Genomic DNA, 16,159 nt, shown 5'->3' on the forward strand with positions numbered 1-16,159 from the left:
TTTTAAGTGCTATTTAATGCCACCATTTACTAAACAATTTAGATCACAAAAACACGTGTGAACGGCAATAAAACTGAACAGTAAGACCCTGTCATAATATGTCAAAGCATGATGTTACACACCCTACTTGTTCACGACACACAAAAGAGCTCTGTCTGAAAATGTCATCAATATCATCAAGTATCGAGACGATGACACTGAAGAAAGAAGGAAAACAGAAAGCAAAATGCATGTCACGTAGGCCTACCGTGTACATTTGTGACAGAGCGACCAGGAAGACGATGAAGTTCACTGCTACATATGTAAACATATATATACGTGTGAGGCAGCGCGGTGGAATCAGGCTCTCGTCAAAATAATCAAACTGAAGAAACTTGCATTTTTCCACAGGTTTGTGAATTTTTATCAAATTTTTGTTTTTTGGCTCAACACCTTTCATGCCCATTAAAGAATTCATTTCTGTGCGGATTTTTCTGAAAAGGTTTGATTAAAGGCACAAAAATGTAAATTTTCAGTAACAACGGACTCTTAAGCTAAGGAAATAACTAATCTTTGTCGGCCATTTTCTCAATAATTTTACCTCTGAAAACATGTGACCCCCAGCTTCTTTCGCAAATATCTCGACTTGTATTCAAGATAAATGGATATTTTTTCCATCCAAATAAAGAAAAGTGAACAAGCTTTACGATGATACCAATAACTTTACATGCCAAAAAAAATTGATGAGAGCCTGATTCCACCATTCTGCCTCACATATGTGTTACGACGCGGTGGAATCAGGCGTTCAGCAATTTTTGGGCATGTGGAGTTATTGGCATCATCTGAAAGCTCATATATTTGCCTTGCTACCAATGAAACAAATATCCATCTTTCTTGAATAGAACTCAAGATATCTGCGATTAAAGGAAGTGACGTCGCTTGGTTTCGGTGGTGAAATTAGCAAGAAAATGGCGGCCAAAGTTATTCCAATAGATGAAGAAAGAGTCCTTGAAAACAGAAAAATAACGTATTTTGTGCCTTAAATCAATGTTTTTCAGTAAAAAATTTACATACAGAAATGTATTTTTATATCGACATAAAAGAGGTTGAGCACAAAAACAAAAAAATTCAATAAAAATTTCTATACTGAGGAAAAATGCCTGTTTCTCTGATTTCTATATTTTGACGAGCGCCTGATTTCACCCCGCTGCCTCACATATTTTTAAACTCAAAACAGACTTTGGTTTCGCCTCATTCGAGCTCAGAGAACAGAGAACCACTTACATCCCCAGCTTAACTAACTGACGTCAACATCATCATCTGAAGTATCGATACCACAATCTAATAAAGCATCGTCACCATCGTCAGAAATATCATCGCCATCATCTGAACCACCGTCGTCATCGTCATCATCATCATCTGCATCACTATCCACATCTTCCCACTCACTGTCCATATCGTCGGGCACGACATCAGGATCATCTGTGTCCAAAGAACTGGCTCCGTCAATATCATCGTCTCTTCCCGAAGGATTGAGTCCCAGCTCGTCAAACAACATATCCCATTCACTCCGCACCAGGACGGCCCGGGGATCAGCGTCAAGCTCGATGCCGCGGAAGCAGAGTCCGTTTTTGCCGCACCGGCCGCACCCACACTTGTCCAAGTCTTGGCCCGCGGGCCACTGCTCGATGAGTGGCCTTGGCCTGGGGAGCGACTCGTAAACCATGGGCTCCGACTCCATGGGAATGTTGTGCCACTGGCTCGGGCACAGCTGCAGGCACTTGTTCTGGTGCGCCAGGAACCTCTGTAGCTGCGGTGGGACCTGACAGCTCTGGACGCGATCCTCCAGCCCGTCCCTGCTGCCGAGAGCGACCGACAACGTCCGCAGACAGAGCTTCACCAGCGGCCACGGTTGCGAGGTGAGGACGGGGAGTATCGTGTCCACCGAGTTCCTCTCTGTAAAAGCGAATCTCTCGCGGGTGGTTGCTGCACCGTGCCCCTCCAGATCATCGTTCTCAGCCAACCCGGAGGCCCCCCCGCGAGAAAAACTGGAGGTGGCCCTCAACTCTCTGAGATAGCTGTGATCGGCCTCGTCGAGCAGGTCGTTGATGATGAAATACTTCAGGGTGGCAGGACAGACGGACACAGGAGGATTTTTGAAGTCTCTCACCAGGACCCCGTATCTGGGATAGACACCGTTCAACAGAAGGAAGCGAACCGTGTCTCTCACACCCTGCGCTGCAATGCGAGCGAACTCGTCGCGGCACCACGACAGCATACACGGGAATTTGTCTTTGAACTCAAAAAGCGGCGGTAGGTACTCCATGACGTAGCCAGTGACCGGGTCGTCGTCCCGCTCTGGGTGGTACCACTCTCGGTTGAACAACAACGACACCATAGCTTTTATGGCAATCACACTGCTCTCCGAAGATAAAGGCATGTGTTTGAGCAATATTCCGATACATTTCTTGGACCCTTTGTGAAAGAGTCTTTTGTATTCATGTTCTAAGCCTTGCTGAACACAGTGCTCCAGTGCTGAGGCTCCTTTGTCGTCTAGACGGTTGATGCTCGCCCCATTTTTCAGCAAAATTTTCAAGTTTTTGAATCTGCCGTGCATGGCTGCGTACATTAGAGCCGTGCGACCCTCAAAGTCTGTGACATCAATGCGGGCGCCATTCTTGACCAAGAACCGTAAATTTGGCGTCTGCATGCACTCCATTTCGTTCTCCTCACACAGGTGCATCAGTGCCGTCTTGCCGCTCTGGTCTTGGGCGTGAATGTCGATTCCCGCTTCCAACAACACTTTCAGGATGGAGACACAGGAGGCCACCATAGCCAGAGTCAGTCCCTTACCGTCACGAAAATGTATGTCCGCCCCGTGAGCAATCAGAGTTTTTACATTTTCAGGTTCGTTTGACTGCACGGCGTAAAAAAGAGGGGTCAACCCATCCTTGTTCCTGGCGTTCACGTTAGCCTTTTGCTCCAGAAGATATTTCAGGCATTTGCGCGCCCCACTCTGTGCGGCTTCGTGTAGCAGGGTTTTGCTCTTGCTCTCATACATCCGAACATGTACGTGAGGCCCGTACCTCAGCAATAGCTTGACACAGTCCAGGTTGTCCCCGATGATGGAACTCAGCATCACTTCCTTTATAGTGCCTTGCAAATCATCCGAGCACTGCAGCATAAGCTCCAAACAGGATTCACCTCCGTTTAGCGCGCAACTCTGAAGCACACACGACAAATCAGTCACATTTCTCAAATTGGCACCATTATCTAAGAGCAGTTTCATGATCTTAACATTTGCAATGCAGATTGACGCGGCCAATACTGTGTTGCCATCACCATCCATCTTTTCAAGCCGGTTGTCAAACTGCAGAAGATATCTCACGATCTCAAAGTTCCCCCCGTAAGTGGCGGTGAACAGCGCTGTGTGTCCTCGGGACGACTCCAACAAGTGGTTGGCGCCACGAGCCAACAGCTCCTTGACGCAGTCAAAACGACCTTTATGCGCGGCCAGCATAAGAGCAGTTTCATTTTCCGCCGTCCGTGCGTTGATGTCGGCCCCGGCGTCGAGAAGCATTTGCACATCGCGCAGATAGCCAGCAGAGGCGGCTTCCGTGAGCGCGCAGTGCCGGAGGACTTTGGTGCGTCCCTCTGTCCGAGCGCCATGCTGCAGCAGTAGCTGCAAACACTCCGAGTAGCCGTGCCGCGCACATTCGATGAGCGGGCTCACACCCCGGGTGTCCACTTGATTCGGATCCGCCCCAGACTCGAGGAGGTTTTGCAGGAGTTCGGCTCGATTCTTTACCGTTGCGACACACAACGCTGTTCTTTTCTTTTTATCTTTGAACAAGTCTGGATTTGCCTCCACGCTGTCGTTGAGCAGCCAAAGCGCACAGTTCGCAGCCTCTGCCGTGACAGCGGCGTACAAAATTTTAGCTGCCTCTTGAGCGTTTCGATCTCCAATAAGGTCAGCTTGAGAGAAGCGTGAGCTCATCTCCTTTAACTTGTCCAGATCATCCTTCACCAGACACTCCAACACTTCCTTGGCAACTACGCAGTTCTTAGTCAACAAATCTCGACGAAGCTGGTCAGCCATAATGATGACGGATATTTCCTTACGGGCAAGTACTTCACATAGGATGACACAGTACAGTATACAGTAGTAGCCTGTTGTACTATGCTGGAAGTACTGGAAAGCAGGCAGAGTTCCGTTTCAGCAATATTCTGTGGGCAGAAAAATAATACTTCTTTACTGTGGGCCTGTTTGTGAATGCAAGCATAAATTATGTGGATGTATGTGGAAGAGAGGATGTGTGACAGAGTGTATATATATGTGTGTATGGGTGTGTGCACACACATGGCTATGTGTGTGTGTGTATGTGTGTGTGGGTGTGTGTGAGTGTGTGTGTGTGTGTGTGTGTGTGTGTGTGTGTGTGTGTGTGGATGTGTGTGTGTGTGTGTGTGTGTGTGTGTGTGTGTGTGTGTGTGTGTGTGTTGTGTGTGTGTGAGTGTGTATGCATGCATGCGTGTATGGTGAAACACCAAACCAATGTGTCAGCATCTGGACAACAAAGATTTATATTAGCAATAAGTAAACAAACATATTAGAAAATAACACATGTGACGCCAAACTTCATACCCAGTCAAGACAATCCTGTAAGAAAAAATACTTGTACGGATGAACCATTCTCAAAATCTGGGCTGAACCGGAGTACTTCTTTGGAAGAAATCAAGCTTTTTCTATAAAGAAATATCAAACACATGCAAACTCTTAAACTGAGTATTGTCCAAAGCACTTAGAAAAAAGTTTCATTTATTGAGCGTATATTTAAATCTAAGTATTGCATTGTGGGTGTCTTCAACAAGGTTCAGCTATGAATATACTAAAACAATCTGACATTCAACCGATACTCAAATCAAATGGAAACAGGGGGCTGATACCTATTTCATAGCAAATTTAATATAAAAGCTAGTTGTAATTTTGATGTTTCCACTACGCCAATCAAAATAAATCAAAATGAAACAACAGTCCAACCTGCTGTCAGAGCCATCTGTATAGTATAAGTAAGACAACCACATTACAAACTGCCACTTACCGTTTTCCACCCATCATCTTTTTGTTTTAAAATTATAAAAACACACCGTGAAAAGACAGCCACCTAGCTTCGACAGCCACTTTTTTCCTTGACATAGGGTGGCTGTTTTTGAAAACTTCCAATGGACAAAACTTTACTCGAGTCTTAAACCAATAAAAACCCACTGCTCCCAATGACATAGCAAAAAAATGATTCCACTCGAGCTACCTGAGGTATCTTTTTCTATATATATATATATAAATAGAGCACCACAGCCAGTTCCTACATTTTGACCCTTTCCGAGAAACATTATATCATCATATATATATATATATATATATAAAGTTGGGTTCACAAAAACCTTTGGGTCTCTCCATAAGAGCTGAAGTTCCTCTAATGAAATTGGACATAAATATATATATATCTCTCTCTCGGACACATTATCATCCTGCAGGGATGAAAAACACGTGTTTGTGTAGGATGAGATGCCGACCTGAGCATTAATTTGACAAATTTGTTCTGCATTGTTGATCCCAGCAAAATTCTTAATTTTATACAGTAGAGACCATTGGTCTTTACTCAATGAGATATAAAAACTGAGATAGTAAAAAAATGTATTCATGATTGTTAAATTAGTACCAAATTTTTTCCATGGATTTTTTATTTCAACCATTGTGACGTTGCAAAATAAAACTAAGCCCTGCTGTGAACTAACATGAAAACAACTAGCTTGAGTCAGGAGTCTATCAGTGCACTCATAACCTCTGGCAGCGCAGTTGTGAGCACCGTAAAACTCTAACCTTACATAAACACATTAAGCTACAGCAAACACCTTGCACACCTCTGTGATTGGCCCAAATATAGATGACGTATTTCCGCCATCAATAAAGTCCAGACTTTCAACAACAGATGTATGAGGAGTATTCTAAGAATTAAGTGGCAGGATAGAATAAGAAATGAAGAGCTGTGGGAAAGGACAAGACAAAAGGATATAATAGAAGTAGAAATAGGACTAAGAAAGTGGCGATGGATGGGACATACCTTAAGAAAGCCCAGCAGAAACATCACAAGACAGTCACTGCAGTGGAACCCACAAGGAGCACAAGGCAGGGGTAGGCCAAAGGAAACATGGAGGAGATGCGTGGAAAGGGACATGAGAGAAATGAAGCTCACTTGGAACAAGCTTGGAAGGATGGCTCAGGACAGAGATAAATGGAAGGAACTTGTATGTGGCCTATACCCTGCCAGGGGTGAAAGGCATTGATGATGATGATTTCCGCCATTTATTTTTGTCATGCTTCTTGGGTTTCCCTCGCCAGTAACTGTTGACTAGATCTCGCTGTGTTTGGGGAGTTTTTTGGTATTAGTTTGCGTGTTATCTTTTATAAACAATCTAAGCATTTCTCGTTCCATAAATTTACATTCTCCACAAAGTTGTACACACACACACACACACACACACACACATAAGCGTCAGGGTTGGGTTGATTTAAATCAAGTTGATTTAAATCAGTTGATTTTTTTATTTAAATCAACTTGATTTTTTAAATAAAAATCAGTGATTTAAATCACTTTTTTTTAAATTTATTTTTATTCAGTTTTTACACATTTCAACATTCAGAATTCCTTTCCTTAGTTTCATAAAACAGATATAAGGTTTAGTAGACTAATATAATCATGCTTAAAAGTCTGCTTTCCCCCCTTTCACTGTAAAATAATACAGTATTCAATTTACTTTTTTTGCCATAATTGAAATCAGAGCTGGGTTGATTTAAATCAGTTGATTTTTTAAATTTTAATCAACTTGATTTTTAAAATAAAAATCAATGATTTAAATCACTTTTCAAAAAAATGTATTCAGTTTTTACATATTTAAACATTCAGAATTCCTTTCCTTGGTTTTATTAAACGATATAAGGTTTAGTAGTAGACTAATATAATCATGCTTAAAAGTCTTCTTTCCCCCCAGTCACTGTAAAATAATACAGTTCTCAATTTACTTTTTTTCATAATTGAAAACCAGGGTGGGATTGATTTAAATCAGTTGATTTTTTAAAATTTAAATCAACTTGATTTTAAAAATAGAACTCAGTGATTTAAATCACTTTTTAAAAATGTGTTCTGTTTTTACATCTTTAAACATTCAGAATTCCTTTCCTTGGTTTTATAAAACAGATATAAGGTTTAGTAGACTAAAATAATCATGCTTAAAAGTCTGCTTCCCCCCTGTCACTGTAAGTAGTAAAATAATACTGTATTCAATTTACTTTTTTTTCATAACTGAAATTAGCATTTTCTTTTTCTTTTTAGACAAACACAAGCGCGCGCACACACACACACTGTAATAAAAATCCAAGTTTATCTATGCATAATTACCCCCCCCCCCCCCCTTCCTTTTAGACTGACATTTTCTTCATTTTTTGTTTGCAGCCATAACTTACTGATATAGCAGATTAAGGCTTTCTAAAATTGCAGTTGCTTAAATTAATCATTAGTTAAAATAAAGACAATGCATTTTGCACTAAAAGAACTTACTTTTAGCCTCCAAAAATCCCAAACTGTGTCGACATTTTTTTTAAAAATAAAAACAATCCAAAAAATCCGATTTAAATCCAAAAAATCTTATTTAAATCAAAAAAATCGATTTTTTTTATTTTTATTTTTAAAATTTAAAAAATCACCAACCCTGATAAGCGTGCATGCACATACACACGCACGCACACTCACACTCACAGGTAAACACACATACACACACACAAGCGCGAGCGCACACACACACATTAGTGCGCAAGTGCACACACAGCCCAAGCAGTCGGCAATGAAACCTAGTGACATAGGCCATCACACGCGAAGCGGCAAAGTGGGCCCGCCACGGAGAAATCTAGTTAACTGGCGAGGGAAGCTCTAGAAGACCACAAAAATAGATGGCGGAAATACGTCATCTCTATATTCCGCCCAATCACAGCAGAGGTGTGCTAGGTGCTCGCTGTAGTTTCATGTAACAGAAACAGAAACTGAAACAGACTTCCCCTGAGGTCAGAAAGCCTTTCAAATTTCCTTCTGGTGCTACCCCATTAAAAAGTCAGAGTCAGTTTTAGTAGCATATAATATATATATAAATATATATATATATATATATATATATATATATATATATATATATATATATATATAGGCCTATATATGCTGTTTCAAGATACCTTCACTTGAGTTTTAATTCTTTAGGTTAGGTGGATCATCTGACATTTTTTTTGGTCCCGTACAGATTTTCGCGCCCATATTTGTAAGTTAAGTAACTGTCAAGTAAAAATGTGCCAACACAGTACAAATTGTTATGCTTTAAGAAAAACAATTTAGCAAGAAAAATAGGGTGTGAAGATGATGATGATAATAATGATGATGATGATGTGATGATGATGATGATGGCGGTAACGATGATGATGCTGTAGTAATGTTGGCGCAAGTTAATCTTCATGCTAGTTTATTTAGATTCGTTTCGCACTTACTCTAGGAAAAAAAAATACAAAAAGAGTCGGGGTACGAGAAAGGGAGGCTGGCTGCGATTTCACCTTTGACCCTCGCTATCCATTAATCCTGATTATGTATCACGCACGAGGTGGGATAAAGGCGGGGGTATGAACGTGGCACAGCGGGCAGTGGTACGCACAGGCAGTGTGTAGGCCTAGTGTGCTGTATCGTGACTGGCCGTCTATATTAAGTTTTCATTTCCCATTCAACCACAAAACTAAAGCAAACAAGTAAATAAAAACTACCATGGCGGGTAAAAACAACAGTGCACACTTTTACGGGACCACTGTATAGGCCTACTTACAAACAAAGGGTAATAGCACAGGAAAATTTCTACATGCATGAAAACCTCTGGATTATGTCTACTTCGCACTCAAGCACGCTTCGGCATTAAGCACGCTTATATGCTTTCTCCCGATGACCGTGCTTAAAGCCGGCATGGACTGTAGATCTAGATTGACTAGATCTATACTAGATTCTAGGGCGCTTTTTCGGTAGTTCCCACCCCCCTTATTTGATAGAGCCTGACCTACATCTAGATCTATATACGTTTGATTCGCGGCAAGCTAAGATGTCAAACCTAACAACTGCAAAACATTAAATTGTGGTAAAATTCAGGGGGGCATGCCCCCCTGAAACCCCCCACCTTGTTTTATTAGGTCAGGGGGGCAAGCCCCCCTGAAACCCCCCTACTCTTGGGGCCAAAACAGGCGAATAACAAATGCGGGGTGGGAACTACCGAAAAAGCGCTGATTCTAGTACACTGGCTTTTTTTTAGGTCTTCCTTACTGATTTTGATGGCCATTGAGTATTATTTATTGATTCATTGAGTTCAGAGTGGTTGCTCGTTATAGAAGTCCTCCCAGATAAGTCCTCCACGATCTATGATATCTAGATCTAGCTTTAAAAAAAGAAAGGCATAGGCCTAACTCTACTTTAACGTTACTTATCATCGTCAATAGGACATAGATCTAGAGGTTACTTTTACTTTTACTTTTAGTATACATAGCATAGCCTAGAGCCTAGAGTCTAGATTAGTTAGGTTTCTAACACATGTGTCTCTCAACTTTGACTTTGATCTGTACTTACAGCTCACGATCTGTTGTTTTCAAAGTGTCTTCAACACTGTCTTGTGGCTTAAACTTTTATGCCAAAATATCTCACATCCACCCATCTGTGGCAGGAGTAGATCTAGATCTAGATCTAGATCTAGCCAACGTCCAAAGAGGAAGGAAAGAAAAGCCGAATTCTTTTCTGCCGTTGTCGAAAACGGAAAAGGAAAACAAACAAAACTGGAAAGAGCAAATAATTTATATATTGTACTCGATTTCGGCAAAGATCATAAACATTTATGCTGCTGTTGTTCTCTTTTATGACTTATTAAGAACACTTTTACTGCATGAATATTGAGTAAAAACTATCCTATTGTGTATTTCGCCTTTATTCTAAAACAACGTCGACTTTAGTCACTTTTTTAAAACAAAGATACCTCTACGGTACAGACGATATTTAGTTGCTTTAAAAAAGACCGATACCTCTGGGCAACAATAGAGCAATTCAATACCTAAACTCCCTCACAAAAGAATGACTTTTTGTAGTAAAATGTTGTTATCCCCTTGAAATACATGTCATGTAGATCTAGTTAGTTGTAATCGGTTGCCCCCAAATGTGAGTTTAAAACCCACATTTGATAACTGCTGTCGTTTTTGTCTTTCCTGAATAAGAAAAATAAAGAGTATGATGCTTTTTTTATTTCCAAAGAAACCCAAACTTTGACTAAACTATCTATTGTTTTGAAAACGAAATAGAATTTTTATTTTTAAATCTACAGTCAACGTTTCCATGACAACTAAGTTTGTAGCGGGCGAAAAATACTTTTTATTAGTGAATATTGTATTGTTTTGTTTTATTTCTCTCCGTTCGTTTCATTTATTTCATTTTTTTGTTTGTTTTTTGTTATTGTTCTCAGAACCAAATACAGTCGGCATCGGGAACATTTTCAAAGTCTTAATAAGGAAAACATTTTTTTCGAATGAGGTAAATATATATTATAATAATTATGTCTCTGAAACCTTTACAGATCTACTAATCTACATGTATCTCTTATACTTGACTAGTCCAGATCTACTTTGCTATTTCCATGATTTATCCAATAATGTCGGTTGCCGGTACCCAAAATTAGAATTCAAATTATTCACTCATGACTTAATATGTGCACATGTTTCCTACAATTATTGTTCAACTTAATATGTTGGCCTTTGAAGTGAGTTAATCGTACATACTTTTTTCTTTGTTTGTGAAAGTGAGATATGCTTCACGGGAAGCTGAGAATGTTTCGGAGTGTTCTATGGTCTGCTGGGGTAATAATATAGTGTAAAGCGCATAGACCTGCTGTTGAGCGGGGATATGCGCTATACAAATGCTATCTATTATTATTATTATATGTCATTTTAAAGAGCGTATGTGGGTAGTTATTTCGTCTTTATCTCTCCTCCATTTATAATTGTACTTATATTGTTACCTTCAAGTAACACCTCTGATCGTCGGTGCTTATTATTTCTACCTATTTTTGAGTCGCAAGTGCCTTATAACTCTTACTAAACAAAGGGAATATCGTCTGGATTTCCTTGAAACGCAAGTTACGATAATAATTAGAGCTATAATTATGTTAAGACCATTTTCTAAAGAATAAGTTTCTGATAAAGTGATAGGCTTGTTGCGAGATTATGATGTAAATTGTTGACCAGACCTCAATAGATATTATCAGACATAGACAGTAAGATGTGTAAGTTGATGGGGCCTCAATGTGTGTAAGTATGTGTGTTCGTATGCGTGTAGATTTGTGTGTGTTTGTATTTGTGAGAGAGAGAGAGAGAGAGAGAGAGAGAGTGTGTGTGTGTGTGTGTGTGTGTGTGTGTGTGTGTGTGTGTGTGTGTGTATGTGTGTGTGTGTGTGTGTGTGTGTGTGTGTGTGTGTGTGTTTGTGTGACTGTGGAGCATGCATATGTTTTTGTAAATGCACGTGAGTAGGCTTACTTTTATTCATTTTCGGACACTTTATTTTGGTTCTTTTTATTGCTATAATTAAAACAAGAAACAACATGTTCTCAAAACCACAATTGACCTTGGCTCGAAGTACATGTGATGGGATACCATTCTCATAATATCCATGGCCTATTGGGAAAATGCCTACTTCTACTTACTTACTTGGTTGGACAATATACATCATTGCAGGCGGCACAATGATACAATGCCATAGCTGCTCCTCCCTCCTCTCCGGGATCCACGAAAGGGTCTGATTGCTGATCGTGCCAGTTATCAGCTGGTTAGATATTCTTCTGGCTTTTCCACGCAGGTTGCTGTCTCTCCCCGACCCTTTAGACTCTAGAGACACCAGCTTCCCTTAGTCTTTCCGTTGTGTGTGATGTGGTGGGGGCTCTCGTGGCCTAGAGGTTAAGGTGTTGACCTCTCATTCAAAGGTCCCGGGTTCGAATCCGGGTAGTGTCCGAAAAATTTATTCTCTAAATTTGTCTCCTTTCACCTCCTTTCCTGCTCTCTAGCAATGTTCTGTCGTCTGCTTTCGTCTCCTCTTTCTGCCCCCACTCCCTCATCTCTTTTGCCCCCCTCCTCTGGGCTCCTGATTCTTTCTACAGCCTTTCTACTGCTACTCCTTGGCTTCTTTTTACTGCTGTCTTTCAGCCACACCCCTGATCTTCTGGTAGGAAAGATCAACACCTAGCCGTCTCGGACAAGGGCGAAAAATCTCGGAGGGCCCGTGTGCACGTTGCGCACGAGATCCCTTGGTGGTCTAAAATCGATCAGAGTAGGCTTCGGCCGCCACCCGGGCAAAATTCAAAATTTCCTACCAACTGGAAAAGTTTTATGTGTCCCGCGCGCTCATATGACCTTATGCAGTTGCGAGCGCCGTAAAACACTTACAAAAACAAGCAAACAATGTGACGTGGTGCCTCATCCTCCCTGTGGTCGTACTACTACTATAATATGTTTTAACATTCACCCCCCCCCCCCTCTTTTTTTTCCTTTTTCTTTTCCCACAAGGTGTGTATACCGCAGCGAGGTTCAGCATCACGGCGATGGATGATTCTCCCCACTTGTGTTATACGCCGTGAAATGACTGTTACTGTTACTGGAACATTGCTCAAACATGTCCGTGCAGTGCCGGTGATATTCCTAGGTCTGACCATTTTGTTGACGTTAACGCAGTTCCCTCCTGAGTTGGATGGTTTGAGTGACGTGCACACCACCCAGAACGTAACGGCGTTTCTATGCAATGATGGAATCATGAGAAGTTCTCAAATCTGCGTTTGGTCTGCTGAAGTGAATGACAAAGAGAAGCAAAGTCAAGTAAAAGTAGAAAATGTTTTACGATTCACTTTTTGTGGACAGAATGTCTCAGTGTCTATTGGTCAACATGTGGTCATGGCCCCCGACGCTCAGATCACTTACAATTCGGGGCAAACAGTCGAGATACCTGTCTTTCGAGAAGATGTTGCGCAGCAGCTTCATTCGTTTTACTCTGGTCATTTTTGGTTCGCAAACGAGACGTTTCCTTTCAGCGGAGAGCAGAGTGGGGCCTCATTCTCTGGGAGGACGTTTTACTTTGGCGCCGTTTTACAGATGTCGTGCGGTAATGTTGTCGTGGCTGAGTCCCTCAAAGCCCAAGATTGTTTTCCCTGTGAGCTCATCTCGTCAGATGTATCCCCACCCAACACAAGCGTCAGTTCTCTAGAGTCTTACGAGGAACTGCTTCTCGAGCTCAACGACTTTGAATCTGCGTCAAACAGCGAGCATGTCCACAAGGAAACGCGTGATAGGACGATGAACCAGCGCTCTGAGTACAGACGTGAGACAAAGACAGATCTCCCTCCACCCTTGACATGCTCTCTCCACGTTGTGGCGGACCACCTTTTCTTCAAATACATCGGCAGCGGAAATGTTCTGGAGACGGTCAACATGATGTTTAGCTTGGTGAACGACGCTGATGCCTTGTTCCGGAGCACGGATTTTGACGGGGATGGCCAGGGGGACAACATCGGGTTCATGGTAGAGAAAGTGACAGTGTACAAGACGGAGCAAGACGCCGATTACAAGATGGCTCGGCCTTATATGACCTCAGACGAGTACCTTCGGCAGTTTTCTTTCTATAATTTTGAGGGACATTGTTTAGCAGTAGCGTTTACATTTAGAGACTTCAACGGCGTGGCTGGCACGTCCTTCCCGGCGTACTCAAACCGCCGGACACCGGGCGGCATCTGCCAGGAGAGACTGAGGATTAACTCACATCACGTGAGCTTCAACACACTGGTGGTCACGTTCATGATCTCCGGCAAGATGGCGCAGAGGTCGAGCGTGGTGCTCACCCTATCCCACGAGCTCGGCCACAGTATGGGAGCGAGGCACGACGGGAAGAGATGTATCTCAGCCGACGAAAACCTCGGCAACTACATCATGTACAAGAGCAGCCATTTTGACATGAAGCCGAACAACCGCAGATTTTCTGTCTGCAGCATCCGTACGATGGTTCCCGTGCTGAAGAAGAAGGGGCGCTGCCTCCAGTCCCACTCGCACCGCCCTCACTGCGGCAATAGCGTGCCTGACGTCGGCGAGGAGTGTGACTGCGGCCTCTCCGACATCTGCGAGTCCATCGACCCGTGCTGCACGCCGGCCGACCACACTGGGGACGTGGACAAACCGTGCACCACGCGGAAGTCTCAGGGGAAACTCTGCTCGCCAAAACTGTCGCCCTGCTGCAGTGAACAGTGCAGGTACAAGAAGCTGAAAACACGAGAGGTGTGTAACATTTTTGACGAGTGCACCCAGAAATCTTTCTGTAACGGTGACAGCGAGCACTGTCCTTCCCCCACGCGTCTTCAAAACGGCTCGCTGTGCAACGACGGGCGACGTGTGTGTGAGGGCAACCGTTGCGTCATGGACGTGTGTTCCTACCACCAGCTGGAGAGCTGTAAATGCTCAGACGCCCGACACAGCTGTCAGCTCTGCTGCCGAACTCCGAACAGCAAATTCTGCAAACCCGCCGAGGGCTTTGGAATCAGAAACGCGAACGGTTCTCCGATTTTCTGGGAGCCGGGGACGCCGTGTGTACCCGGGAACTTTTGCAACAACGCTCAGCAGTGTGTCTCGTCCAAAGAGACAGTCGCCCCGCTACACTCTGTGTTCAGCGGCATGAGGAAAAGTCTCTTCACGTCCTACCTGAAAAAGTACTGGCTCTACTGTGTATTCGTTGCTCTTTCTGCCATATTCCTGGCAGGGGTGGTTACAACCTCGTTGCGCAGACGCCCGGCTTACATCAAAGCTCTGAGGCATCGAAAAATGCTGTCCATATTTGCTTCAGGGGAGCGCCTGTCGAGCAAGTACCGCAAGAAGATGGTGGACATCCACAGACGGTACGCCGAGTCTATCCCCGAGGCCCAGAGACAGAGTCAGAGACACGAGGACCCGGCACTGAGCCACACACAAGTCGTGGGACGTCTGAGGGCGCTGTTCCCTGAGGTCAAAGTACACGACCTGTACCACCAGGTGGCAGGGGCGGGGCGCACGGAGGAGGAGACTGTTGGGCTGTTGTTGTCGCAGGGGTTTAGAATGAGGGACGTCCGAGATTTGAGATCAGTGAACAGCTGAGAACCGTTGAGTGTCTTTACGACACCAAGCGATGTTGAACATTAAAGAATGTGGGAAAAGGAGGAGCGCGGGGCGGGGCTGTTATTGTTAATGTATAAACACATCCCCAAACCCCAAACTATTCAAAAGGAGCCAATCACTTATAAACATGAATATGACGATGTAGAGAGTCTTTTCTTCAAGAACTTTTGGGAACTGGGGTAAAAGTAAAAAGAGTATGAAGGCCAAGATGTCTCGTCTTTACAAATGGAAAGAGAAATGAAAGAATACAGGTGTTGTAGGCCAAGAATAAATCAAACACATGTAGTCTGAAATCACTGTCCATGGTTCATGGTGACAAGTAGTACGGTACATTTATTGAAACATTGCAGAATTTGTTATTATGGTGATCTTTGATTCTCAGGCATAATTATGCGATGAGTTTCTGAAACTGAATTTTTTTTTTTTTTTTTTTTTTTTTTTTTTTTTTTTGGGGGGGGGGGTTGATTGGGATGAATTGTAATAACATATATATATATGAATGAAAGTAAAAAAGAGCACTGATGTCTCTCATAGCCTATTAATTACGTTGTATTTCCATAATCAATGAAATTCAGATTTGTGTTACTGCGTTTTTCTGATTTGTTAGTGGTGGGTGAAAGTCAAAGATAAAAAGTAGGGAGAGTGCTAGAATATGTCACCGCGCCATGGAGGATCTCACTCAGAATCTAACGCACAATTCACACAATGCATGTACAGATTATTTATTTGTTCCATGCTCTATAACTTTAATAGACTAGTTCTGTGTTTGAAGCACTTAATAAATCCGTGTCATTTTCATAAGTGTGCTTAGAGCTTTCTTGTTCAAAAGTTTCTGTTGAAAAGCAATCCTAATAACGAAATTACATACATGTAGCAGTAAGTAACAGTAACAGC

The 16,159-nt window shown here is 42.6% G+C and overlaps 2 protein-coding genes across 4 annotated transcripts; one reads left to right on the forward strand and one right to left on the reverse strand.

The window, feature by feature from the left end:
- Positions 1-1,049: 1,049 nt before the first annotated feature.
- Positions 1,050-9,797, reverse strand: LOC101851747 (ankyrin repeat domain-containing protein 50). 2 transcript variants are annotated; one of them, XM_005101977.3, is made up of 2 exons: positions 9,675-9,797; positions 1,050-4,206 (listed from the first exon to the last, which is right to left on the reverse strand). In XM_005101977.3, exon 2 carries the CDS (start codon positions 4,076-4,078, stop codon positions 1,277-1,279), a length of 2,802 nt encoding a protein of 933 aa, XP_005102034.1. In that variant the 5' UTR covers positions 4,079-4,206; positions 9,675-9,797; the 3' UTR covers positions 1,050-1,276. The 2 variants fall into 2 exon arrangements, with proteins under 2 accessions (XP_005102034.1, XP_035826584.1); XM_035970691.1 differs by having other exon boundaries at positions 9,671-9,797.
- A 356-nt stretch (positions 9,798-10,153) lies between these two features.
- Positions 10,154-15,720, forward strand: LOC101851963 (disintegrin and metalloproteinase domain-containing protein 10). Of its 2 annotated transcripts, XM_005101978.3 has the most exons (2): positions 10,154-10,622; positions 12,644-15,720. In XM_005101978.3, the coding sequence occupies exons 1-2, from the start codon at positions 10,428-10,430 to the stop codon at positions 15,242-15,244; spliced, it is 2,796 nt and encodes a 931-aa protein (XP_005102035.2). In that variant the 5' UTR covers positions 10,154-10,427; the 3' UTR covers positions 15,245-15,720. The 2 variants fall into 2 exon arrangements, with proteins under 2 accessions (XP_005102035.2, XP_012940095.1); XM_013084641.1 differs by lacking the exon at positions 10,154-10,622 and having other exon boundaries at positions 12,517-15,720.
- Positions 15,721-16,159: the final 439 nt, after the last annotated feature.

Source organism: Aplysia californica, unplaced genomic scaffold (assembly GCF_000002075.1).
Source record: "Aplysia californica isolate F4 #8 unplaced genomic scaffold, AplCal3.0 scaffold00307, whole genome shotgun sequence".
NCBI classification, from domain to species: Eukaryota; Metazoa; Mollusca; class Gastropoda; order Aplysiida; family Aplysiidae; genus Aplysia; species Aplysia californica.

Bases quoted from the DNA above. Each gene is read 5' to 3' on its own strand.
- LOC101851747 (XM_005101977.3), bottom strand. From the start codon at position 4,078: ATGGCTGACCAGCTTCGTCGAGATTTGTTGACTAAGAACTGCGTAGTT.
- LOC101851963 (XM_005101978.3), top strand. From the start codon at position 10,428: ATGACAACTAAGTTTGTAGCGGGCGAAAAATACTTTTTATTAGTGAAT. The intron at 10,623-12,643 runs GTAAATATATAT...TTTTCCCACAAG, and splicing joins AAACATTTTTTTCGAATGAG to GTGTGTATACCGCAGCGAGG.